General features: G+C 51.7%; 1 protein-coding gene across 4 annotated transcripts in view; it reads left to right on the top strand.

Moving 5' to 3' along the window:
• The window catches only part of PSMA6 (proteasome 20S subunit alpha 6), a 67,695-nt gene that overhangs the window by 18,738 nt on the left and 21,008 nt on the right, over nt 1–27,949 (top strand). For 3 of the 4 annotated variants that reach the window (XM_086936932.1, XM_086936934.1, XM_086936933.1), the window contains exons 2-3: nt 7,196–7,290; nt 15,953–16,034. In XM_086936932.1, coding sequence (XP_086793058.1) covers nt 7,196–7,290; nt 15,953–16,034 — 177 coding nt within the window. The remainder of the gene's footprint in view (nt 1–7,195; nt 7,291–15,952; nt 16,035–27,949) is intronic. The other variant, XM_086936935.1, reaches the window with a different exon arrangement.

The raw sequence follows: 27,949 nt of genomic DNA, 5'->3' as shown, positions 1-27,949 counted from the left end.
AAACAAAGAGATGACATATGGCTCACATTTGAATCTCAGACTGTAGACATCCTGTTTTTTACGGAAACTTGGTTGAGGGACTGCTCCAACCTGGATATATTGTGGTTATTCCAGAAGGCTACAAAATAGTTGCAGCTAACTGGACAGGCAACAGAAGAGGGGGATTGCTGTTATCTTAAGGGACCACTGGGAAATCTCGCATAAAAGAATTGATCAGACCAGACAAATTGAAGCAATGTCCTTCAGCCTTAAAATATCCCCCACTTTCGCAGCAGGTCTACTGGTTTATAGACCTCCGAACTCTGAGGAAATCTGAACTGTTGGGGATGTGCGATTTGATCGCTGATATCTCACTGAGACACTCAAAGTTCATTGTTCTTGGTGACTTCAATGTGCACATGGGCAATGTGAACTGTCCCTTAGCCTCTCAGTTCTCAGACTCCCTAATGGGACTAAACCTCACCCAATTGGTCGCACTTCCAACTCACAATGCTGGTCATCTACTTGACCTGATTTTTACAAATATCTCAACTTTAAAGGTGGCAGATCCTGTTATACTTGTATGGTCAGATCATAGCCTTATACCATTTACATTCCTCGGTCCAAGCAATAAAGACCCAGTGAAAAATTCACACGAAGAAAAAAGGAATTGGAGGAAAGTCTCGCTAGAATCTATGGGACCGGCACTCTCTAATACCCCATGCTGTTAACAGGAGAACCCAGCCAGGACGCCTCTTCCTTCAGTGACTGGGTGACCACTGCTCTTGATAAAGTGGCCCGATCAGAATTACAAAACAGATTAAAAGCAAACCATCTGCCCCCTGGTTTACAGATTAACTCCGCAAAGAGAAGTCTCCTGTAAAAAAATTGGAACGGATATGGCGCAAAAACTATGACACTAAGAACTCTTATAGAGCAGCACTAAAACAATTTTTAAAAACTCAAATGTCAGGCCATTAGGGGCTTTCTTGATGCTCAAATCACCTCCTCAGACAACTCTTCCAAAGAAGTGTTTAGGCCATGAAATGTATTCTCGCCCCTTCGGCCTCCCTGTGCGAGGACCTTGCTATTTTTTTCAGGATAAAATCCATGCAATATATTCGGCATTTATTCCTACAACCCCCCAATTCCGCCTAAACACTGCCCAGTCGCCTGGTGCAACTTTCACCAATTCAGCGCTGAAGCCTCTCTTAAACAACTTTTGAAAGTCCAATCCGGATCGCCGACTGATCCGTGTCCAGCCAAGTTCTTCACCTCCCTTGCCCCACTACTCCCCTCTCTTCTCTCCCCCTCCCCCGCCCCATTAATAATACCTCCTTGAATACAGACACCTATCCATCTTGTTGGAAAATTGGCTCAATACAGCCCATCCTAAAGTAGATGCTGAACTAAAAAACTACAGGCCGATCTCCCTCTTACCAGTTGGAAAAAGAAGTGCAGAAACAACATTCATTATACTGATGGAGCTGTAATTTCTTCTGGTAATTTCTCAATGCAAAACCCTCATGCTACCTCTATTTTACCGCTGAAAAGGTGTTGGGCTCTTCACACCATGTAAACCTGAACAGTCAAAATGCAATTAATATTTTAAGCCAATAAAGAGTTGAGTATTTTAATGGGTTTTATTTTCTAGTCAAAAGTTAATTTTTCTTTGTCCCTTTATTCATTAGTAAAATATCAATCCGGTTACAGAATTTTGAAAACAGGAAAAATAGCATTAATACACAACACATTAGTCTGCATATAAGCATTACATGTAGGAAATAAAATGTGGTGCAAAATATCAGTCAAAATTCTTAACAGTTTCTAAGAAAAGAAAAATAGTCTTGCAAAGCTAATCAATAATTAAATAGTTGGCAAAATTCTCACATCAAGAGAAATAAATGCATAAGTCAAATCTTTTTAGACTTAATTAGTCAAAGCATAAACTTAAAGTTTAGCATCTAATTCTATCCTAATCCACTGCATTCTGCTCCTGTCTGTGTCTAAAGAGCAAAACTGCCCGCCCTTCACAGGACCTCAAAGGAGTGTGGCCTGCAATGCCAAAATATGACGTACAAGGACTCTTTGGAAAAAAAACTTCCCCTCTGCTCGAAAGCAATCTCCACCCTATCAGCTATCTCCCGGGACGTTCTCGTATCTAACCCATGTGAATGAAGCAAAGCCTAAGCCAAAATGAGCAAAAGGCCAACCACACATACAGAGAGGTCATTCTTTATACTCTAATTCTTGGCAGTCTACACAAAAATGTTGTATCTTCAGGAAAACTTGTATGCGATTGGTCAGTCATAATAGCATGACATCTCACTATCCTTACTCATTGAAAATTCTAGAGCATACCAGTCTTAACAAAAGAAGCATACATGAGTAAATACATTTTATATATATATATATTTGCAACATCTGCTAGGAAAAATGTTTCATTGGAATTCTCTTCCTTCCACAGCGCAGTAGGACGGATATTTAACTAACTGGTACATTGGCACATTCACAAGAATGTACAAAATTCAAGATGGCCTTGATTTCCTCGTGGCTTGAGGAAAGCTGATTTGCAAGTCATAGCCTTGATGGATTCACAGGCAGCCATGTTCTTAGGCCCCAAAAATAAAACAAACACTAAGAATATTAATTTCAGGGGGAGGAGCCAAGATGGCGACCTGAACGGACGCTCGATTCCCGGCTCCGCAAGCTAGTGCGTTCTGCACCCACATCCTGCTCGCAAATCCGTGATTGACCAGCCGCGGAATGTAGCCACGACCGCACTGATACTCTGGGTGTTCCTCCGGAGTCACTGCCTGCCGGATTCCCGAAGATAGCGCCGTGCCGGGCGATGGGCTCCACGGCCGCGCTCTGAGACCGGCGCCGCTCCCTGCCGTCGCGGACCCTCAGGACGGCTGCCGCCTGCTGAGACCCTGGGAATGCGATCATCCCTGTTTCTTGGAGCCGGTACTGGGGGCTTGGGACGAAATATCAGCGCTGCACCCGAGAGCCCCGTCTCGGCGGGCCGAAGTGTTGAGGAGCGGTGTTCGCTTCAGTTCTCGCTCCTTTGGCCGACGCTGTAGCTGACCCGCGGCGGCCATTGGGCGGGTCGCCATACGACTTGTTCCCTGCTTGCTGCGAGGCGAAACCCCCCCCCCCCCCCCCCGAAACCCCCCCGTACACCCCTCCTGTTTCGCTTGACTCCCACGACTAGCCCTAAGCTCCCTGGGTCCGATTTGGCTTCATCCTGGTGTGCAGCCCCCCCCCCCCCCCTGGACGACCGAAATGGCGGCTGCCTCTTCCACAGCGCCGATGGCGAACTCGCCCCCTGGTATTATCTCGCCGCCCGACGGTGAACTGGAGGCTCCATTGCAACACCCGCCGAGTAAGGAGCGGCAGCCTAACGCTCAGAGGGAGCTGACATGCCGGGATATTGTGGATGCGCTCGTCGAGCTTAGGGCGGAATGGCGGACACTCTCAGTACGGCTTGGGGACCGGATGGACGGAGCGGCGCAACAGCTGCAGCGGGACTGTGTGGCTGATCCTTGGCACCGTGTGAGATCGACCTTCCCAGCTGACACGGACACGGAGGAGAATGCGGAGCCGGCCGCTGCAGGTGAGGTGGCGGTTGTTTCCCGAAGCTGCGATTCCAGCACAGGACAGCTCGCGGACTTTGATGGGGATACATTGTTGCAGTTCTCTGCGGAACTTGGAACTTTGTTTCTAGGATTGGTGTTGTGCTCCCGACCTTCACTGCCGCTACATATGTATCCCCTTGCATTTACTGCCTCCCGAGTGCCCTTTCTCCAGCTTTGGCCCGGATTTCGAATCTGGTATTCGGGGATACTTTTTCTGCTTGTTTGCTGCTCGGCTGCTGCTGCTGGATGTCCATCTTGCCTCTTCTTCCCTCCTCCTCATCGGCGGTGGCCATTTTGCTTTCAGGTACTATGTGGAACTGGCCCCCCTCGGTTGCCGAGTCTGGAGGGACTCTCGCGCTCTGGCCAGGGCTGATACACTGAGCTTTGTGACCGGGACTGAAAGGTTGGCGGGGACTCGGAACGGAACACTTGCGAATATATGTTGAAATGTGCGACTTTATAGGCCTCGCCCCGTCTCATATTTTACCGAGGTTGCAACTGCTTACTAGAATTTCCGGGGCGGTGGTGGATTGCATGGCGGGACTGTCCGGTAATATTTACAACTAGGCTTTACTCAATGTGATCGATACAGTGGCGGGCGGTGGTGGGTTGGGACTGTTTCGGTTTCCCTTGCCTGTTTCCTCAGAATTGCTCCTTTTCTCCTACATGACGCTGGTTGTTTACTCCGCAAGGCGCTAGGGTTGCAGGTGGCTGGGAGTCCGGGAGATCGGCGACTGGGTGGGCTCCTCCCCGCCTCCTTTTTTTGGGAGTGGTAGATTAGCTTGTCCTTTTCTCCCTCCCTATAGTCAAAAGTGACATTTTCTTTCTTTTCATCTTTCTTCCTCCTTTTGGCGTTTCTTGCTGTCTCCTTTCCTCTCTTCCGACTTCTCTTCTTCCTAAATTTCGGGTTTATAGGGCGACAGGCACGCTGCTAGAGGGGGGGTAGGCCATAGCCTCTGCATGTGTGTAGGGTGGGGGGTTATACTTCCTTTATGTTAGTTTCTATGGGACCTGTTTTATTCCTTTATGATTTCACCTTTTTGCCCATGGTAGGGAGTGCTGGGTGTTGGGTGGCAGTGGTAACATGACTGGGTTATAGGCGCTACTCTGTAGCATGGATATTGTGTAACCATCCTGCCTGGCGGGGACTTGATTGTTGATACGCGAATTGCTTGCTGTAGTTGCTAATGTCGTGTCCCACCTACATGGACCTTGTTCTTATTTCTTATTTTATTAGTACGGAACACTACGGCCTGTGCGATAGTTGCATAACAAAAAACTTTAAAATGTAACCTTCATTCATCCTGTGCCACGGTGCTGCGATATCCTCCAGTTTTTCTTCCTTTCAATGTTAGCGGTTCTGATGCAGTACTGTGTCGCCATAATGTAAGCTGTAGTGCTCAACTGAGTGTTCGTGGCCGGCCGGATGGTTGTAGGCCCGTATTTGTTACTTTTCCTTGTGCACAATAAAGGTTTTCAAAAAATTTTTTAAAAAAAAGAATATTAATTTCATGTAAATCAGCCCATTAGGTTCCCCAACTCCATAATAATACCCATTAAAAATGTTTACCTAGCCAAGCTATTAGTTTCAAGCAGCTTTTCTATTATTTATGACGATATGCAAAATAAATGTGCAATGTGCAACATAACATTTTTATGCTTTAGTGTAAAATTTAAAAGGACACACAGTTAATACAGCGCACACAGCAACATGCTTTAGTGTTTTAGATGGATTTTCATGCAAAAAGCATTTAGCCCCATGTGTAGTGTTTGGTGCATTTTTAATTCACACACAAGCCAAAGTCTTTTAAGACGGGAATAGTGAATTTAGATTGCAATGGATGAGTTGGGAAGAGAGAAACACATTCTATTAATCTTCAAAGCTAAAAAGGCCACTTTTCTCTACACAAACAGATGTTAATTCAGCAAAAGCATTTCAGACTGAATAGGCCTCACTTTCATGTTTTTCATGTGCCATGTTTTTAACTTGCACCAAAATGTGCGTGGCAATTTAAATGCAGTCTGTCTGAAGCACAAAAAATAAAACAATGCCTGACTGCAGAGGAAATCTGCTCCATCAATACCTTGAATCGAACAATCTTCTGCATGACTCTGTCTGGTTCCAGGGCCGGTTACAGCACTCAGACCACTCTACTGGAAGTGGCAGAAACGATACGAGAATCCCTGGATCGCGGCAATTCTATGTTGGTGCTGCTGGATTTGTCTGCAGAATTTGACACTGTCTCACACCTGATCCTATTGGAGAAGCTTGAGCAGCTGGGCATTGGGCACATTGTCCTTAAATGGTTCCCCTCCTTTCTTAAAGGACGATCCCAGAAAATCTGTTTACATCCTCATGTCTCCACTGCCTGTCCACTCATATGTGGAGTCCCACAGGGTTCGGCTCTTAGTCCAACCCTTTTTAAGGTCTACCTCGCCCCACTTGCCTCAATCCTCGAGCACCATGGTGTCATGGTGGTTTCCTACGCTGACGACACCCAGCTCGTTTTCTCTTTTAAGGACCACTCGGAGGCTGCTTTTATTTAAAGTTAAATACGGACAAAACTGAGGTTATGTTTTTTTAATCAGCCGTCACCCCCTAAAGCCGAACTGTGGTGGCCTGTGGAACTGAATCCTCCCCCCTACACCAGTTCGTTCGGCGAGAAACCTAGGATTCAAATTTGAAGCCACCCTCTCAGGCAATGCCCAGATAGGCCAAGTCTCGTCCTCATGCTTCTGGAAGCTGAAAACCCTAAAGAGATTTGTGTATCTCTTACCAATGGACTGCAGAAAAACGGTGGGGCACGCTCCAATTGCTTCTCAACTGGACTATACGAACAGTCTTTACTTGGGTCTTCCAGACTATCTCATTAGAAAGCTGCAGGTAATTCAAGTCGGCCGCGCTGCTCATTAGAAATATACCTTTTCGTCATCGCATTTCTCCACATCTGCGCAGCCTACATTGGTTGACTATCCAAAATCGGGTCCAGTTGGCTTTCAGGTCCACTAATGACAGTGGTCCTGATTACCTAAAACTAAGACTTCCCAAATATACCCAAAACAGGACTCTGAGATCGAATTTCCAGGGATTTCTTAGTATTTCCACGTTTAAAAAAAAAAAAAAGCAGACTAGGCGGTCGCTCTTTCTCTTGCATAACCGCCTCTGCCTGGAATTCCATGCCGGAGCATCTCTCAAAGGCCAACTCTGAATTGATATTTAGGAAGAATCTTAAAACCTGGCTTTTAAGTCTACCCTAGATCCCCCCACCCCCCCTTCTCAATTTACTCTCCAGATCTCTCTCAACTCGCTGGCAGCGCTGCGACACCTCCATTGGAGGTAGCTGTTGCGCTTTACAAAATGGAATAATAAAACATTACAACTTCATCATCTGTGGGCTTCTCTAAGAGAAGACAGCCCTAACTCCCCTTTGGAAGGGCTGCTTTCCCTCTTGCCCCCCCCCCCCCCCCCCCTCCCCCGTGACCACCCTATCTGGATACATTGTGCAGTGTTGTTCAATAACCGCTAAGCCTTGTGTTGTGCTTGTGTGCTGTCACTGACTGCTCTTCTTTCTTTGCAGAGTATGCCTTCAAGGCTATTAATCAGGGCGGCCTGACGTCCGTGGCTGTGCGGGGCAAGGACTGTGCGGTGCTGGTCACACAGAAGAAGGTGCCGGTGAGTTATAGCTTCAGGGCGCTTTTGTTTATTCATTAAATCAGCTGAACTGACCTTATAATTGCAGCAAACGGATACAAAAAATTGAGCTTCCAACAAGCGTCTGATTGTCCATACATCCTTGGCAGTGGCAGCTTGTGTGTTTAGCATACGGTGGGACATTACTGCTACAACTGTATAATACTTTAATTCAGAATGGATCCAGCATGGGTAAGGGCAGCGCAGGCTTCCCTCATACATGGAGCAGTTTTTGAATGGTCCTCATCATGCCAAGTGAATTCAAACATGTACATCACAGGCAACAGTAGGTCAAGCGACACACCCCACACCTCCCGCCCCTAGTGTCAGGACGTGTGTGTCCACACACATGAGTACAGCATGGGCACGAGGCAGTAATATTGCACACTAGCCAGGTGTAATGAGGCAAGAGCAGTACAATCCTTAATAACACTGAATATTTATTCGCTTGTTCCAAGTTTGGTGATACTCTATGTGAGAAGTTGGCCTGATATTCAGTGTTCACTATTCTAGTGATCACTATGTATCAGTCCAAACAACCCTTATGGTGATTGGTTGTAAGTCAACCGATAGACCAGCTATCCTAGTAGCATGGACAAGAGCAGTCTTCGGGCTAAATTCTAGAGGGCGTGTTAAGCCAGCTGTTATACCATCACATATACCCCTTGAACACCAAGTGAAAGGACACCACACAAGTGTTATGAAAATAAACAGTGTATTTATTTAGATCACAACAGCCCTGTACTCTTTATGAGGACAGGGTACTAAGCACACAACAAAACTCTTACGAAAATACTTTAAGTTGCACAATTTACACAAATGCCCGAGGGGCACGAAAAACCATATACTATGAAAGTGGAATGCGAAATTACTAGCAGGTAAGTACTGGACTAATAGGCTTTGGAATCGCTAGGACTACGTTACTGAACCTTAAGATTACTAGTAGGAGGCCTAGGGGACTCGGGTGCAGAGTGTGCACTCTCACGCGGGATGCGGGACAAAGTCTATGGAGGCTAGTAAAAGCAAAGTTAGTGTTCTCGGGCGAACCCGACTAGGTAGGTCAAAAACGAAAGTGGATCTGGACCCTTGGATAGTGAGGCTATGCTGGGGCACCGAAATGCCGAAGTTACCTAGCCCAGGGGCTGCGGCTGCATAGGTCTGAAAAGACGTCGGGAATCCTCGTTGACTAACCAGGAGCCTGAAGAAAGAGTTGCTGGCAGGCGACCAGTGAAGATTGTTCGAAGTGATCCAAGCCTGGATCGAAGATGGATGACACCTGAAAGCAGAGGGGACCAAGTTCTTAATCACTAGCCAGTGATCAGATGGGCACCAGGATGGCACCGGATGGTAGTCACCTCGACCAGGTGAGTGGGCGACGCTGGGCTCTGCAGTCTCACGGACCAGGAGGCGTTGTCGGCGACCAGGATGGAGGTGCGAGCTGTCCCACGATGGTTGATGCTGTCGACGTCGCTGGACCCAGGATTGGGGCAACAAGTCTTGGCAAATTCAAGCCCACGCGGTGGACCAGTAGGGTCCGGGGTGCTCCTCTTTTGGAAGGGAGCAAGGGCCAGTCTGGAGCAACCATACCAGCAGTGTTGTCGTTGATCGTCGTCGGGAAGGCCACAAGCCAGCGGGCTAGTAGCCAGACAACGCGGTGGGCAGCCAAAAAGCAGAAGGGCCCCACGCAGATCTCGTGGATGCTGGGGGGGGGCTGGTCTTCGGTGCTGGAGCTGCTCAGGGTCGGGGCTTCTCGGACCCCAAAGCACTCACCAGAGGATCCCTCGGCGGTCGTGCTGGATAGAAGTTGTGCAGTTCTGATGATGGCCGGTCCCTCGGTTTCGTCGCACCTACGGTTCTCAGCTTAGCTGTAGAGGTCAGAGGTGCCAGGGAAGCCGGGTCTCGTCGAGCTGGTCAGTCGGATTCCGGAGGAAGGACGTGCAGCAAACCGCAGAGTTCTTAGATGGTGCCTGCGGATGCAGGGTGATTACTCCTTAGCCACAAGGGAGAAATCTTGAGAAGAGCCGAGAGTTCCTTTCGTAGAAAGTAGTTTCTTGAATCAAAGATGATCTAATTTGGAAGGGTCCCTGCTCCTGCCTTTATCCTAAAGAAAGGGGTGGGTACGCGACTAGGTCCTGCCCTAGGGGTGGGACCTGGAAGGGGGGGTGGTTACACCCCTCTCCCATGCCGGACTTTCCCCAGGCCAGGGGCTGGTGTGCCCCTGGAACTGGTTCTAGCCGGCAGATGCGTAGTGAGCACCGGGGTGCCACTTGCAGTCACCTTCCTGTAAAGCCCTGCCTACCCAGGATACACAAAACCCTGTCTGGGATGGTGCTAGCACCGCCCCTGACAGGAAACCCTTTGTCCAAGCTCCCCTCGCTGGAAGGACTCCCAGCTGCAGGGGGTCAGACTCGTGTCTGTGGTGGCAGCATCCATTTTGTGATGCTGAGGCTTGAGTTAACTTTAACCGGGGTTCACAGTTACATACATGTCGTGTCCCTCTAGAAGGGTGGAATGCTAACCCCGTCGCCAGAATTGGCAAGGGGTTAGTATTCCAATTCGTATGACACCTTACTCAACATGTTTTGTTAAAGCAATACCAAAGATGGCATTTAACCGCGAGGATTATAATGCACTTAAGAGTATATGGTATGCGTTATCATGGAACAGCTATTAGGACTTGGTTCCGCAAGCTGCAAACGGGCTCAGCTCATGCCAGAGCACCATCTCACACGATTCCAAGCACTCTGCCTGCAGGATTGTCGAGGCCTGCCATAGGAGTGACTGATAGGAATCTCTGTGTCCATTTTTAGGGTTAGATATAGGTATACTATATCTAAAGCAAAGGGTGATTACACCACCTTGCCCCAGCTGTCGTGCAGCCAGTTGTGTCCGATTTAGATGGCCATCCAGGGGTTGCATAATACATACTGCAGCCCCTGGTAGGCCCTGGGTACACCTATGCCCTGAGTTACAGGGTCTGATAAGGTGGCCCAGTACCAATTGGAAATGTACCTAAGGTACATGGAATCCATTTTAGAGAGAGCAGTAGGCCTGGGGTCCTGATTGGCAGGGTCCCAGGCCAACTAAGTCGGAAAACCAGCAAAACACCAGGCAAAAAGTTGGGGGCAACCATAGTCGGGTATCCACCTTCCTACACTCTAGTGTTTAGCTCTTGTGGGGAATGCCTGTGGTTAACTCATGTACCAGGGGGAATGAATTAAATACATTCCAGCTTTTGTGGCAGTTGAAATGTGTAAGTGGGAAATTAAGTTAGGGGCCAATATTCAACGTAAGTGTAGGAAGCTGCCATTGTATGTAGCGTACCAATGTTGGTGCCTAAACGGTTAATTGGCACTGAAACAACACTTTGCACAACTCAATTGTTGGAAAGGTTGGAGAAAAATGATTGACTTTCAAACATCTGCTAATACATACATTTTCATCTCGAGTCCATTCTATTTTAAGTAAATTCAACTGAGCCAAAGCTTTTGATGTACGTTGGGTTGCATACTGCAGAGCTCCTTGCAGGTGGCTGACGCGTTACCTGTAGCTCAGGAGCGTCTTCTTGTATGAGCCTAGATCAGCGCGCGCTCATCCGCATCCCCACGGTGACCCAAAAGCAGCAGAGATGCAACTCCGTGGCATGCTGCTCCTCTCCCATGCATGGTTGCCTGGGACGAGACTTACTATGTTCAGAGCAAAGTACTTTGTGCATTATGCCTTCAATGGCTTCTCTCCTCTCTTGACCAACGTGATCTCCACCACCATGTACAACTATGCGATGTGGCCCGGCTCCGTCCATACGTGTCCCCTCTAGCTACTCTTTATAGTGAAGCTTGTGTGGCCTGTAATTAAGAAATCGTTCCCTCCAAAAACAAACCTAACGTGACGACCATTTTGCATTATGGCAAGTTCTAAAAAGATAAAAGCAGTGTCACATTCACCCCTTTTTTTTTTTTTTTTTTTTTTTTTTTTTTTAAAGTAGGTATCCCCATTTACAATATTATGTTGTACACTAGAATGTTTTGTGGTTACACGCACACACCAATATCGTCTCTCCAATATTGAGTAAGACTTTGAGCAAACACATCCCACGTAACGCCTCCATACAGGAGAATGTGCCGCAAGCAGCCTTTCCAGTCAGTCCAAAGAACTTCCGGAACCTGATGGAAACGTGAGTGCTGTGAGACCCTGTGCCGGGCATGGATTGGTGCAGAAACTATGCCAGACTTCTTATTCGCGAGCTGGTGTGGCCTTCCCTCACTCTTCTTGACGACCCTCCCTACAGTGTGTGGAGAGCGGACAGGTTAGTAAGGCTTCTCAAGTTAGTGCCAGCAAAGAGATGGGTGGGCTGTCGAAGGCAGATGCCTTTAGGATTGCACCCCACACCTGTAAATTCGGTCTTAGTAGAGAGATAGCTCGGTTGTCTGCCCCTTGAGCCTCTGATCGAACAGGGCAGTAAACTCTAGAGCAAGATCTGGGCAGCTCTGGAAGTAGGTAAGTCTGAAAGCTCTGAGTCTCCAGTAGGATAGCTCTGCTGGGTGCGACTGGAGCAGATGCACGCTTTTTTACCATATTCCATTATTTTTAGAGTCGCTCGCCAGACGTGTATACAAAGAGCTTGGATCCGCTCTGTTGCTTACCATTTGTGGGTTCGCGTTGCACGCTTCTTTACAGCCATTTGTCACTGCAGGCCTAACATTTCCGTTCCTCTCTGTGGAGCAGAGACTAAGCACCAACTGATTCAACTTAATCAATGCCTGGCTGCTGCTCCTGACCTGATTACTATTTTGTTCTGTCTAACTTTTAGTGCCCTGCCCACAGAAGGCAAATGACTGGTAACGTTTACAACAGCACAAACAAATTAGCTGAGATTTATTTCCTATAGTTTATTTTGCCACACATTCTATTCTCACTTTGCACTCGTGTTCTTCTGTTTTTGCTTGTGGGCGAGTTTCTCAAAGAGGATTGTGTTATTGCAAAGCGACCTTGTTCCATTTTTGTGGGTAATTTCTGACATGCTTTAACACATAATGGTGCAGTACACCCCAATCCACCCCACTCCAATCTGCTCCACTGAATCCAATCTACCCCATTCCATTCCACTCATCCCACTTAAATACTCTCACTATTCTACCCAACTCTACCACAATCCACCCCAGTTCATGCCCCCTCTCAATCCAAAACAGCCCACCCCACCCCACTCAAATTCACCCCACTCCTAACCAACCCACTATATAATCCAATCCGCCCCAAACCAAACCAATTCATTCCATGCCACTCCAATCCACCTCGGACCCTCGCCCCATTTCAATCCACTCCACTGTCCTTTAGTCCAACCCAGCCGACACTACCTCAATCTACCCCCTCCCTCTACGCCAGTCTGCCACTAAACCACTGAACTCTACTCGACGACACTACTCCCTCCACCCCCCCAACCCCACCCACACACTACACGCCACTAACTTTCAGCCGTGCTGACCAGCAGCCACACCGGTGTGCATCCTGCGACACCACATTACCAAAGCCAACAGCTCCTGTATAGGCGAGAGCTATTGGATTTGCTAAAGCTTGTTTTTTTCTTGCGGGCATGGAAAAGTAGCTGCTTCTGTAATTTACGCTCCTCTTTGGTACAGACAGGAAGCCCCCCCCCCGCACCCCGCACCCCTGTATTGAGTCTGGTGGGTGCGTTTCTTCACACCCTGCACCCATGTGGGTTGTTACTCAGTGTGCCCTGTGCGGGGGATGGAGGTACAGGTCCGAGTCGGCTGATTGTTGGTGTGTGTGTGTGTGGGGGGGGGTGGGGGGGGGGGGGGGTCACCGTGACCGGGGTGGGGCTTTCCGAGGATGTGGGGCGAGGCTTGGAGGAAGTTCAGGTCTTCGAAAATTCCCTGGAAAGCCTCGTGCTCGAAGGCGTGTGAGCATTGAAGGGGGGGGGGGGGGGGAGCTACCGCCCCCCCTCCTCCCTCCCCACAGCGCTTCCTCCTCTCAGCCCGGGCGGTGGAAAGTCCCCGCCGGGCCTGTCTATCCGTTGTCTCCGGTCCGACCTGTTTGTGGCAGCTCTGGTTTCAGTAATGGGCCCCTGAGTCCCAGCGCAGTGCGGGCCCCTGACGGACAGTGCTTCCCTCTGAGGCCCTGGCTGCAGACCCCGCCCTGGCTGCAGACCCCACCCCTGCTTCCCTCTGGGGCCCTGGCTGCAGGGCCTCCCACCCGTTCTTCCTTCTAGTACCCTGGCTGCAGGGCCACACACCCCCTGCTTTCCCTTGAGGCCATGGCTGCAGCCCCCCACCCCCTGCTTCGCTCTGGGGCCCTGGCTGCAGCCCCCCCCCCCCACCCCTGCTTCCCTCCGAGGCCATGGCTGCAGCCCCCCACCCCTGCTTCCCTCCGAGGCCATGGCTGCAGCCCCCCCACCCCCTGCTTCCCTCTGGGGCCATGGCTGCAGCCCCCCACCCCCTGCTTCCCCTTGAGGCCCTGGCTGCAGCCCCCCACCCCCTACTTCCCCTTGAGGCCCTGGCTGCAGCCCCACCACCCCCTGCTTCGCTCTGAGGCCATGGCTGCAGCCCCCCACCCCCTGCTTCCCCTTGAGGCCCTGGCTGCAGCCCCCTCCCACCCCTGCTTCCCTCCGAGGCCATGGCTGCACCCCCCCCCACCCCTGCTTCCCTCCGAGGCCATGGCTGCAGCCCCTCACCCCCTGCTTCCCTCTGGGGCCCTGGCTGCAGCCCCCCACCCCCTGCTTCCCCTTGAGGCCATGGCTGCAGCCCCCCCCATCCCCTGCTTCGCTCTGGGGCCCTGGCTGCAGCCCCCCACCCCCTGCTTCCCTCTGGGGCCCTGGCTGCAGCCCCCCACTGCATGCTTCCCTCTGGGGCCCTGGCTGCAGGGCCACACACCCCTTGCTTCCCTCCGAGGCCATGGCTGCAGCCCCCCACCCCCTGCTTCCCTCTGGGGCCCTGGCTGCAGCCCCCCACCCCCTGCTTCCCCTTGAGGCCCTGGCTGAAGCCCCACCACCCCCTGCTTCGCTCTGAGGCCATGGCTGCAGCCCCCCACCCCCTGCTTCCCCTTGAGGCCCTGGCTGCAGCCCCCCACCCCCTGCTTCCCCTTGAGGCCCTGGCTGCAGCCCCACCACCCCCTGCTTCGCTCTGAGGCCATGGCTGCAGCCCCCCACCCCCTGCTTCCCCTTGAGGCCCTGGCTGCAGCCCCCCCCACCCCCTGCTTCCCCTTGAGGCCCTGGCTGCAGCCCCCCCCACCCCTGCTTCCCTCCGAGGCCATGGCTGCAGCCCCCCCACCCCTGCTTTCCTCCGAGGCCATGGCTGCAGCCCCCCACCCCCTGCTTCCCTCTGGGGCCCTGGCTGCAGCCCCCCACCCCCTGCTTCCCCTTGAGGCCATGGCTGCAGCCCCCCCCCCATCCCCTGCTTCGCTCTGGGGCCCTGGCTGCAGCCCCCCACCCCCTGCTTCCCTCTGGGGCCCTGGCTGCAGCCCCCCACTGCATGCTTCCCTCTGGGGCCCTGGCTGCAGGGCCACACACCCCTTGCTTCCCTCTGGGGCCCTGGCTGCAGCCCCCCACCCCCTGCTTCCCCTTGAGGCCCTGGCTGCAGCCCCCCCACCCCTGCTTCCCTCCGAGGCCATGGCTGCAGCCCCCCCACCCCTGCTTCCCTCCGAGGCCATGGCTGCAGCCCCCCACCCCCTGCTTCCCTCTGGGGCCCTGGCTGCAGCCCCCCACCCCCTGCTTCCCCTTGAGGCCATGGCTGCAGCCCCCCCATCCCCTGCTTCGCTCTGGGGCCCTGGCTGCAGCCCCCCACCCCCTGCTTCCCTCTGGGGCCCTGGCTGCAGCCCCCCACTGCATGCTTCCCTCTGGGGCCCTGGCTGCAGGGCCACAAACCCCTTGCTTCCCTCCGAGGCCATGGCTGCAGCCCCCCCCACCCCTGCTTCCCTCCGAGGCCATGGCTGCAGCCCCCCCCACCCCTGCTTCCCTCCGAGGCCATGGCTGCAGCCCCCCCCCCACCCCCTGCTTCCCTCCGGGGCCATGGCTGCAGCCCCCCACCCCCTGCTTCGTTTTGGGGCCCTGGCTGCAGCCCCCACCCCCTGCTTCCCTCTGGGGCCCTGGCTGCAGCCCCCCACCCCGTGCTTCCCTCTGGGGCCCTGGCTACAGCCCACCCCCCCCCCCTCCCCCATCCCCGTGCTTCCCTCTGGGGCCCTGCAGCCTCCCACCCCGTTCTTCCCTCTGATGCTCTGACTGCAGGGCCCGTGCGTCTCTCTGTGCCTCCTCCTTCTGTAGGTTCCGTCGGCCCCCCTGCTCTTCCCTGCGCTGCTGGTGTTTGTTTTCCTGGTGATGGAAACTCCCAGGCGGGGATTTCCCGCTTCTTGAAGATGAAGTTTGTGTCTGGGCCCTGGGGCTGTGTGCGAGGTGCACACTGTGCGTGTCTACAGCCCTCCCGCCCCCCCCTTGCATCCAGTGTAAGGTGCGCACTGTGCGTGTCTACAGCCCTCCCGCCCCCCCTTGCATCCAGTGTAAGGTGCACACTGTGCGTGTCTACAGCCCTCCCACCCCCCCCCCCCCTTGCATCCAGTGTGAGGTGCACACAATGATTAGTGTTCTCCACCTACCCCAGCATAGGTAATGTAATGTGTTTTTTTTTTGTCTCTTTAGGACAAGTTGCTGGATTACAGCACGGTCAGCCACCTCTTCCGCATCACGGAGAACATCGGCTGTGTGATGACGGGGATGACAGGTATGGTAATGAGGGGCCCCCGGGGGTGGGGGGGCTTGTCCGAGTGGAGGTACGGTTCGGCTAGAAGGTGTCCTCGGCGTTGGGGCGCGCTCCAGGGTGGGGGTACAGGTACTATCGGGTGTCATCAGGGTATGTGTGGCCTCTAGTGTGGGGTACAGATCCAGTTAGATACCGCTGGGTGTGGGAGCTCTCCAGAGTGGGGGACAGTTATGGTTAGGTGTCCTCTGGATGAGTTATGGTTAGGTGTCCTCTGGGTGTGGGAGCTCTCAAGGGTGGGGGTACAGTTATGGTTAGGTGTCCTCTGGGCGTGGGAGCTCTCCAGAGTGGGGAGCAGTTATGGTTAGGTGTCCTCTGGGTGTGGGAGCTCTCCAGAGTGGGGTACAGTTATGGTTAGGTGTCCTCTGGGTGTGGGAGCTCTCCAGAGTGGGGAGCAGTTATGGTTAGGTGTCCTCTGGGTGTGGGAGCTCTCCAGGGTGGGGTACAGTTATGGTTAGGTGTCCTCTGGGTGTGGGAGCTCTCCAGAGTGGGGAGCAGTTATGGTTAGGTGTCCTCTGGGTGTGGGAGCTCTCCAGGGTGGGGTACAGTTATGGTTAGGTGTCCTCTGGGTGTGGGAGCTCTCCAGAGTGGGGAGCAGTTATGGTTAGGTGTCCTCTGGGTGTGGGAGCTCTCCAGGGTGGGGTACAGTTATGGTTAGGTGTCCTCTGGGTGTGGGAGCTCTCCAGAGTGGGGAGCAGTTATGGTTAGGTGTCCTCTGGGTGTGGGAGCTCTCCAGAGTGGGGTACAGTTATGGTTAGGTGTCCTCTGGGCGTGGGAGCTCTCCAGAGTGGGGAGCAGTTATGGTTAGGTGTCCTCTGGGTGTGGGAGCTCTCCAGGGTGGGGTACAGTTATGGTTAGGTGTCCTCTGGGTGTGGGAGCTCTCCAGGGTGGGGGTACAGTTATGGTTAGGTGTCCTCTGGGTGTGGGAGCTCTCCAGAGTGGGGTACAGTTATGGTTAGGTGTCCTCTGGATGAGTTATGGTTAGTTGTCCTCTGGGTGTGGGAGCTCTCCAGGGTGGGGGTGCAGTTATGGTTAGGTGTCCTCTGGGTGTGGGAGCTCTCCAGGGTGGGGGTACAGTTATGGTTAGGTGTCCTCTGGGTGTGGGAGCTCTCCAGAGTGGGGTACAGTTATGGCTAGGAGTCCTCTGGGCGTAGGAGCTCTCCGGGGTGGGGGTACAGTTATGGTTAGGTGTCCTCTGGGTGTGGGAGCTCTCCAGAGTGGGGTACAGTTATGGTTAGGTGTCCTCTGGGTGTGGGAGCTCTCCAGAGTGGGGTACAGTTATGGTTAGGTGTCCTCTGGGTGTGGGAGCTCTCCAGGGTGGGGGACAGTTATGGTTGGGTGTCCTCTGGGTGTGGGAGCTCTCCAGAGTGGGGGTGCAGTTATGGTTAGGTGTCCTCTGGGTGTGGGAGCTCTCCAGGGTGGGGGGCAGTTATGGTTAGGTGTCCTCTGGGTGTGGCAGCTCTCCAGGTTGGGGGCAGTTATGGTTAGGTGTCCTCTGGGCGTGGGAGCTCTCCAGAGTGGGGGTACAGTTATGGTTAGGTGTCCTCTGGATGAGTTATTGTTAGGTGTGGGAGCTCTCAAGGGTGGGGGTACAGTTATGGTTAGGTGTCCTCCAGTGTGTGGGAGCTCTCCAGGGTGGGGGGCAGTTATGGTTAGGTGTTCTCTGGGTGTGGCAGCTCTCCAGGTTGGGGGGCAGTTATGGTTAGGTGTCCTCTGGGCATGGGAGCTCTCCAGAGTAAGGGTACAGTTATGGTTAGGTGTCCTCTGGGTGTTGGAGCTCTCTAGAGTAAGGGTACCGTTATAGTTAGGTGTTCTCTGGGTGTGGGAGCTCTCTAGAGTAAGGGTACAGTTATGGTTAGGTGTCCTCTGGGTGTGGGAGCTCTCCAGAGTAAGGGTACAGTTATGGTTAGGTGTCCTCTGGGTGTGGGAGCTCTCCAGGGTGGGGGTACAGTTATGGTTAGGTGTCCTCTGGGTGTGGGAGCTCTCCAGAGTGGGGTACAGTTATGGTTAGGTGTCCTCTGGGTGTGGGAGCTCTCCAGAGTGGGGGACAGTTATGGTTAGGTGTCCTCTGGGTGTGGGAGCTCTCCACCGTTGGGTGCGTGTGGTGGTCCGTGCGCTCCCTGGGGTGGACGTGAAGCGGGGACTACCCTGGATATGTTTGGTTCTTTATTGGGGGTACCGGTGTGAACTGCAGCTCACTCGGGCAGTGTCGTTTAAAGCTCGGCCTCTGTACTCTGCGAGTCAGGCCTCCATCGCCGCTTCCCATGAGAGCGGAGCGGCGAGACACTCCCTTGCACTCCGCCAAACCCGGGCGCCTTCCGCTCAGTGGTTAGGTGTCCTCTGGGTGTGGGTGCTCTCCAGAGTAAGGGTACAGTTATGGTTAGGTGTCCTCTGGGTGTGGGAGCTCTCCAGGGTGGGGGTGCAGTTATGGTTGGGTGTCCTCTGGGTGTGGGAGCTCTCCAGAGTGGGGTACAGTTATGGTTAGGTGTCCTCTGGGCGTAGGAGCTCTCCAGAGTAAGGGTACAGTTATGGTTAGGTGTCCTCTGGGTGTTGGAGCTCTCTAGAGTAAGGGTACAGTTATGGTTAGGTGTCCTCTGGGTGTGGGAGCTCTCCAGGGTGGGGGTACAGTTATGGTTAGGTGTCCTCTGGGTGTGGGAGCTCTCCAGAGTGGGGTACAGTTATGGTTGGGTGTCCTCTGGGTGTGGGAGCTCTCCAGAGTGGGGTACAGTTATGGTTAGGTGTCCTCTGGGTGTGGGAGCTCTCCAGAGTGGGGGACAGTTATGGTTAGGTGTCCTCTGGGTGTGGGAGCTCTCCAGAGTGGGGGACAGTTATGGTTAGGTGTCCTCTGGGTGTTGGAGCTCTCTAGAGTAAGGGTACAGTTATGGTTAGGTGTCCTCTGGGTGTGGGAGCTCTCCAGAGTAAGGGTACAGCTATGGTTAGGTGTCCTCTGGGTGTGGGAGCTCTCCAGGGTGGGGGTACAGTTATGGTTAGGTGTCCTCTGGGTGTGGGAGCTCTCCAGAGTGGGGTACAGTTATGGTTGGGTGTCCTCTGGGTCTGGGAGCTCTCCAGAGTGGGGTACAGTTATGGTTAGGTGTCCTCTGGGTGTGGGAGCTCTCCAGAGTGGGGGACAGTTATGGTTAGGTGTCCTCTGGGTGTGGGAGCTCTCCAGAGTGGGGGACAGTTATGGTTAGGTGTCCTCTGGGTGTGGGAGCTCTCCAGAGTGGGGGACAGTTATGGTTAGGTGTCCTCTGGGTGTGGGAGCTCTCCACCGTTGGGTGCGTGTGGTGGTCCGTGCGCTCCCTGGGGTGGACGTGAAGCGGGGACTACCCTGGATATGTTTGGTTCTTTATTGGGGGTACCGGTGTGAACTGCAGCTCACTCGGGCAGTGTCATTTAAAGCTCGGCCTCTGTACTCTGCGAGTCAGGCCTCCATCGCCGCTTCCCATGAGAGCGGAGCGGCGAGACACTCCCTTGCACTCCGCCAAACCCGGGCGCCTTCACCTCAGTGGTTAGGTGTCCTCTGGGTGTGGGAGCTCTCCAGAGTAAGGGTACAGTTATGGTTAGGTGTCCTCTGGGTGTGGGAGCTCTCCAGGGTGGGGGTGCAGTTATGGTTGGGTGTCCTCTGGGTGTGGGAGCTCTCCAGAGTGGGGTACAGTTATGGTTAGGTGTCCTCTGGGCGTGGGAGCTCTCCAGAGTAAGGGTACAGTTATGGTTAGGTGTCCTCTGGGTGTTGGAGCTCTCTAGAGTAAGGGTACAGTTATGGTTAGGTGTCCTCTGGGTGTGGGAGCTCTCCAGAGTAAGGGTACAGTTATGGTTAGGTGTCCTCTGGGTGTGGGAGCTCTCCAGGGTGGGGGTACAGTTATGGTTAGGTGTCCTCTGGATGAGTTATGGTTAGGTGTCCTCTGGGTGTGGGAGCTCTCCAGGGTGGGGGTGCAGTTATGGTTAGGTGTCCTCTGGGTGTGGGAGCTCTCCAGGGTGGGGGTGCAGTTATGGTTAGGTGTCCTCTGGGTGTGGGAGCTCTCCAGAGTAAGGGTACAGTTATGGTTAGGTGTCCTCTGGGTGTGGGAGCTCTCCAGGGTGGGGGACAGTTATGGTTGGGTGTCCTCTGGGTGTGGGAGCTCTCCAGAGTGGGGGTGCAGTTATGGTTAGGTGTCCTCTGGGTGTGGGAGCTCTCCAGGGTGGGGGTGCAGTTATGGTTGGGTGTCCTCTGGGTGTGGGAGCTCTCCAGAGTGGGGTACAGTTATGGTTGGGTGTCCTCTGGGCGTGGGAGCTCTCCAGAGTAAGGGTACAGTTATGGTTAGGTGTCCTCTGGGTGTTGGAGCTCTCTAGAGTAAGGGTACAGTTATGGTTAGGTGTCCTCTGGGTGTGGGAGCTCTCCAGAGTAAGGGTACAGTTATGGTTAGGTGTCCTCTGGGTGTGGGAGCTCTCCAGGGTGGGGGTACAGTTATGGTTAGGTGTCCTCTGGATGAGTTATGGTTAGGTGTCCTCTGGGTGTGGGAGCTCTCCAGGGTGGGGGTGCAGTTATGGTTAGGTGTCCTCTGGGTGTGGGAGCTCTCCAGAGTGGGGGTGCAGTTATGGTTAGGTGTCCTCTGGGTGTGGGAGCTCTCCAGGGTGGGGGTGCAGTTATGGTTGGGTGTCCTCTGGGTGTGGGAGCTCTCCAGAGTGGGGTACAGTTATGGTTGGGTGTCCTCTGGGCGTGGGAGCTCTCCGGAGTAAGGGTACAGTTATGGTTAGGTGTCCTCTGGGTGTTGGAGCTCTCTAGAGTAAGGGTACAGTTATGGTTAGGTGTCCTCTGGGTGTGGGAGCTCTCCAGAGTAAGGGTACAGTTATGGTTAGGTGTCCTCTGGGTGTGGGAGCTCTCCAGGGTGGGGGTACAGTTATGGTTAGGTGTCCTCTGGATGAGTTATGGTTAGGTGTCCTCTGGGTGTGGGAGCTCTCCAGGGTGGGGGTGCAGTTATGGTTAGGTGTCCTCTGGGCGTGGGAGCTCTCCAGAGTGGGGGGCAGTTATGGTTAGGTGTCCTCTGGGTGTGGGAGCTCTCCAGGGTGGGGGTACAGTTATGGTTAGGTGTCCTCTGGGTGTGGGAGCTCTCCAGGGTGGGGGTGCAGTTATGGTTAGGTGTCCTCTGGGTGTGGGAGCTCTCCAGGGTGGGGGAGCAGTTATGGTTAGGTGTCCTCTGGGTGTGGGAGCTCTCCAGAGTGGGGTACAGTTATGGTTAGGTGTCCTCTGGGTGTGAGAGCTCTCCAGGGTGGGGGTCAGTTGTGGTTAGGTGTCCTCTGGGCGTGGGAGCTCTCCAGAGTGGGGTACAGTTATGGTTAGGTGTCCTCTGGGCGTGGGAGCTCTCCACAGTTGGGTGCATGTGGTGGTCCGTGCGCTCCCTGGGGTGGACGTGAAGCGGGGACTGCCCTGGATATGTTTGGTTCTTTATTGGGGGTACCCGTGTGAACTGCAGCTCACTCGGGCAGTGTCGTTTAAAGCTCGGCCTCTGTACTCTGCGAGTCAGGCCTCCATCGCCGCTTCTCATGAGAGCGGAGCGGCGAGACACCCCCTTGCACTCCGCCAAACCCGGGCGCCTTCCGCTCAGTGAAGGGTGAAGTTTATTTTATTTTTGCATAGGTCGTTAAAACAATTGCAACACATAGTACAACATTCTTAGAACATCATTGTTAAAACCCTTAAAAAAGCTCATGAAATAGGAATTCCTTACAGTTTAAAAAGATAAATCGGTGAAACTGGTTGAAGCGCTCTCTTTTACACCAGCTGCTGGAGAGGACTGATCCCGTATTAATGTGCTCTCGTCCTGTTCAACCGTGTACTGTTCATCGCGTGGACTCTTCTTACACTAAGGTGTCCCCGGTGCTAGATGGACATGTTCAGTCCGATGTCATTGGGTCCTATTGCCCTTCTGTTAACGGCCGGCTCTATTCCGTTTACACCAGTTTTGGCGTTCCCTGCTCGGCCGCCGTCAGAAGGTTCACACATCTGCGGTTTAGTTTGGTGTTTGACGGATTCAGGCATGCGAGCACCGCTTGCCTTCTGGTGCAAATCTTTTTGCTTAAAGTGGTCTTTGAGGAGCAGGTGTCGTGCTTGTTGCAGCTCCTCGCATAAACCGGTTACGTGAAGATGTCACCATTATTGGAATTGCGTAGCCTGCTGGTCTCTTTTCCGTCTTTACTCCGCGTTCTGCTCGGTGGGGGCAGCCGCCTTTACAATGAGATTTTTACCACATTGGAACTTTACCACGCATTTTTAGCACTCGTTTTTACCACATGTATGATTTTACAACTCATGCCTATACCTCACATTTAAGGTAAGTTGGTGGGGTTTTCCACTGGTTTTATATAAACATTGCGTAGTAACCTCATACATTGTAAAAGCATAAGCATTGTAAAAAAAAAATGGGTAAGAAAATGTGTGGTTAAGGCAGAGGTCCTCAAATTTTTTTGCTCCGAGCCCCCCTAAGCATAATGTTTTAATGTCAAGCCCCCCCCTCCAAAACTTGACGGTAAGGATTGGGTGAGTGGGCAAGAAAGGGCTGAGCGTAGGGGGCATGGATTATGAAATCATTTTATGAGTTATTTTACGATAGCTTATGAACCACACTAATTATGAGCCTTCAAAAACAGCAAATGACAGAGAAAAACAGTTATTGATTCCAAAATACTGCCCCTATAATTGAGGTTTTGTGAGCCCCTCGCACTACTGGACCTCAAAGCAACTACACTTGCTGCAGAAATGATAACTTCAGTCCTGAGTAGCAGGCGATCTCCTCTGACTCTTATACCCTTCGCCACTATGCAGGACCGTCATTCTATTCTGAAAACAGGCCCTTTCAGGAAAAAAAGAGCTCCCACATGTGGTCTTTCTTTATCTGCAATGGTGTCCTTGGTCCTAATGTTAGGAAATAAACTCCCATGCACCTTTTTTAAAGTGAAAAAGTCATTGTGTTTAAGTGAGCCCCTCGGACCTCTGGTTCACTAATGTTAGCTACTGCCTGGCAAAGAGGGCCGTCTCCTCTGCCGTTTGTTAAAAACATGGACTGCCATCTCTCTGAGGCCAAACAAAGGTGTCTCCCCTGCATTCATTATTCCCCTCCTATGGGCTATTGCGCTGAGCCCAAATCAACACCGACAAGTGTACAGCAAAGAAGGCTGTTACACTACATCCTCTAACCAACCACCGTTAATTGAGTACTCACTTAATTTCAGGGCCACTGGAATCATACGTTTCTGAGGCAGAAGCGTTTTCTGCATTGCAATGGATGTACCACATTTGCTCCATAGCCCATCATCTGCTGCATAATCTGCAGATTTTACCGAAATAATGTGATTCTAGTTCAAAGGGATTAACAGTGACTTAAGACGTGGCTCGTGACATGTTCGAGAGCAGTAGAAGGCCCTTCATAAAGGCTGATTGGTCGTCTTGAAGTTGCTTATTGATATATTTGGGTTTTAAATTGGTACTAAAGAGGTATAATATTTCACCTTAGTGTCATCATGACTAAAAATGAAATAAAGCTAACCACAAAATGTGACAGATTATGCTGCATAATTTACCTTTTCTTCCTGCATAACTTGATCCTCTTACCACAATTCCAATGGCCCTGCTTAATGCGTCAAAGTGACAAATACTTTTTTAGAGGTATTGTAAGGGTGTGATACTTCAGAACATGCTTACATCAGAGACAGTCTGATCATTTATGACTGAAGGCTATATTTTGTAGGAGAGTGTTTTTATTTCAAACTCTGCATGATATTGCAGCAGCCTATGATGGACTGTGTGTATTGCAACTTGATTTTATTTTTCAGGGAATCGTTTGCTCATTATTTCATATATAGTTAGCTGACAGCGAAAAAACTAAATACTCAGACTAGTTAATTATTTTCCTTTAGGCAACTTCTTGACACTCTGTGACCTCCTTCACAGCACTTCAGTATGCGTGTAAATGAAGACAGCCAGGAAATGAAGCAGATAAATAAGGCTTCAGTTCCAGGCCATCTTCATTTACATGTAATTGCAGAGGCGTGCGCGCCCCCCTTGGAAACCATCCACGGACCCCCAGGGGGCGCGCCCCACAGTCTGTAGACCTCTGGGTTAAGGCATGCGCTGTATTTCCCTGCGTTCTTCCGTCGGACAACCCTCCGTGTCGTATGCACCTTACGTGCACGCCACCAAATCCAGCAGCATTCCACGCATCCGTCTGTCCCGTTCCAGGATCACACTCAGCTTGTCTGTCTGTCCCATGCAAGCTTCACACCCAGCTCTTTGGTCTGTCGTCTTCAAGCTTCGCATACAGCTGCTGTCGGTCTGTCCAGCCACGGATCGTACCCAGCTGCCGTCGGTCTGTCCTGTCAAGGATCCTACCCATCTGCAGTCAGTCTGTCCCCTTCAAGGATTGTTCCCAGCTGTCGTCAGTCTGTCCCTGCTGTTGTCGGTTTGTCCCCTGTAAGGATCGCACCCAGCTCAACCCTGTCTATTCTATTTCAATCGGAGGACTTCTGGAAGGCCGTCGGGCCTAACAGCCCTGGTCCACCTCGCAGTCGATGGAACGGACGCCATTCAACTTCTGTCCCCAGTGCCACGCAGAGTACCCGCGCACTGATTTACACGAAATGTTCAACTTGTACTTATCTCTGGAACACAACTAACAAGACTGTGACACGTGCAGATCATTTCAATCGAAGTAAACGCTCCCTGATCATATGACTTGACGTTGTGAAATGCAAAGCCAGAACGTCTACTACACACTGAATATCTTCGGTGAAGGATCTGAGCAAGAAGAATTCGATGCACAACGGGAGTTGGAGGAAGAGCCTGTATCTATTCCGGATTCCGACTCGAGATGGAAGACATACCGTAAGGTAAACGTCCCATGAGTCCCGAATACCCCACTGAAATCCAACCCAGACCAAACAAAAGGCTTCGGTTCCACCTCTGCCTTCGGTCCACAGTCGCCACCATGAAGTTGTTTCTGAAGCCCCGCCTGCCAGCTTGTCATCGACAGTCGGCCAAAGACAGACTGGCACAGAGCCGAAACCATCAGGCTCTAAGCCAAAGACTGCTTCAAAGCTGAAACCCTCAACGCCAAATTTTAAAACTGCTTTGGAACCCCAAGCTTCCATGCTGAAAAGTCCTTCGACCCCCGGCACCGAAGTCATTGGTGTTGAAACCAAAAAATGCTCCTTCAAAGCTGCAAGATCCGATTTTTTTTTGATGTCCCACCTTCCAAATCGAACCCAAAACAAAAGGTACTTTACATTAATCCTGATACAGGACATCTTGTTGCCAAACTGCCTCAAAAGTGCAAACCTGAGTCGGGGGACCTACGTTATACGATTCCTTTAAAGAAGAAGAATCTTTTTACCAACTCTACTTCTCCTCCTGCACCACATTCCTCTGCACATTCACCACCTTCTCCAACATTAAAATATTTACTTATCACACCAACTAGCTCTCCACCACCAGCCTGATGATGATGGCGATCAAAACCACACCCTCCGACAATAATGCTGCCTCGCAACAATCAATAGGCTTCTTTAGAGGAGGATATAGTGGGAACACTGGCAAAGGTAGGGGCACAGGGTCCACGTCACGTCATTTCCCCTCCCCTAACAAGCAGCGACTTACCCATCCTTCCCTTGACCATTTAACACCTGTCGGGACGTCTTCTACAATTCCACCTCATTTGGCAATCCTTAACTACAGACAAAAGGGTGTTCGGAATTATCTAAAGTGATTATTGCCCAGAGATTACCACCAATGCTCAAACATTCCACCTCTTTCTCACAATGTCACCAGAACATTAACGCCTGCTCAAACAGAAAGTCTAATCCCTTTTGCTTAAAGGAGCCATAGAGCCTGTACCGTTACAATATCAAGGGTCCGGCGTATAGTCCATGTACTTTCTAATCCCCAAAAAGGACGGCTCCTTGAGACCTAGTCTGGACCTCGGAACTAAACCACTACATACTGTCAAAACATTTCCATATGGTGAAACTTCAACAAGTGCTCCCACTTCTACAGCAGTGCGACTTCATGTCCACTCTGGACTTAAAAGATGCATATTTCCACATTCTATTTCACCCCACTTATCACAAATTTCTCAGATTTGTGATAGTGGGTCAACATTACCAATTCAAAGTACTACCGTTTGGAGTCCCCACTCATCTGAGAAAACAGAATATACATGTCTTCCCATACTTGGACGACTGGATCATCAAAGCCAGCACTTACCAAAAGGGTCTCCAACGCACTCTAGCCACAATTCACTTCTTACACCAACTGCGGTTTACAGTGAGTGCGTTAACGTCTCATCTCCTGCCTTCCAATCCTATCTGGGAGCCACCATAGACATTCCGAGCTCTAGCCTCTCCCAATGCAGCCAGGATTCTCAGTATTCAGTCCCTTCTCACTCCGTTTCAGCTCATCCAATCATTACCAGCAAGAGTGTTCATGCAACTGCTGGGAATGATGGCATCTTGCATCGTAACTGTTCCCATGCAAGACTTCACATGCATCCCCTTCAAGAATGCTTGGGAGGTCAGTGTAACCCGTCACAGGGTCAATTGGCCGATCTAGTGTTGGTAGACCGCTGCACCCATCGCTCTCTGTAGTGGTGGAATCCACAACCTTTATCCAAAGGGATGCCCTTCACCAACCCTGTTCCACAGACCGTGCTAACAGCAGACGCATCGCTCACTGGTTGGGGTGCTCACCTAAACAATCACAATCCGAGGGTTGTGGAGTCTAAAGTACCAGAGTCTCCATATAAATCACCTAGAGCTACTAGCAGTGTTTCTAGTGCTCAGAGCTTTTCAAATTCACCTTATAGGCAAAGTTGTCCTAGTCCGCACAGACATGACAGCTATGTACTATATACAGAAACAGGGCAGGACACACTCCAACTGGCACGCCTAGCACAAGCCATTTGGAAATGGGCCATACACAAGATTTATCTCCTGGCAGAACATCTTCCAGGAGTAAATCAGATTGCAGACCTTCTCAGCAGACCGAAGCCATGAGTGGAAACTTCATCCTCAAATTCTCCTCCCCTACTTTCAGGAATGGGGATATCCTCACTTAGACCTGTTAGCCACAGCTCAAATCGCAAAATGCCCAAGCTTCGCCGCCAGGTTCCTACACCCGCTCTCCAAAGGCAATGCCCTATGGATGAATTGGTCAGGGATATTTGCCTACGCTTATCCACCTTTCCCACTTATTCCACTGGTAGTTTGGAAGCTCAGGCAAGCATTCCTTACACTAATTCTCTTAGAGCCTTGGTTCATCCTGCTGGAGCTCTCAGTAGTTCCACACCAAAAGCTGCATCTCCCCTCCAGTATCCTCAGTCGGAGCTGTTGAGAAATCGGGCATCCAAATCCCAAAGAACTCAACCTGGCGATCTGGCTCCTGAAGTCAGTTTGGTTATTTACAATTAACACCAGACCGTATGAATATTCTAAGAGGCGAGACAGCCTACTACTAGAGCATGTTATGCAGCAAAATGGAAGCAGTTTATCTATTGTAACAATACCAATCTCAATCCTCTTGATGCTTCAGCGCAAAATCTGTTACATTCACAGTAATCTGGACTAGCCTACACATCCATTTGCTTACATCTAGCAGCAGTAGCTGTAAACGTACAGAATAGACAACACAGATCTCTATTCAGAGTACCAGTGATTAAAGCCTTTCTGGAAGGATTAAAAAGAATACTACCAAGAGTCCTACCTGCACCAGAGTGGAACTTAAACCTAGTCCTTACAAGGCTTATGGGTTCACCATTTGAGCCAGTGCATAGGTGTCTATGCCAAATCCTCTCATGGAAAGTTGCTTTCCTCATAGCAATAAATTCACTAAGTAGACTTTGTGAACGCCAAAAATT

This window comes from Lissotriton vulgaris, chromosome 9 (genome assembly GCF_964263255.1).
Source record: "Lissotriton vulgaris chromosome 9, aLisVul1.2, whole genome shotgun sequence".
NCBI lineage: Eukaryota > Metazoa > Chordata > Amphibia > Caudata > Salamandridae > Lissotriton > Lissotriton vulgaris.
Note: the sequence above shows the minus strand (reverse complement) of the source record. Positions and strands in the feature narration are given on the sequence as shown.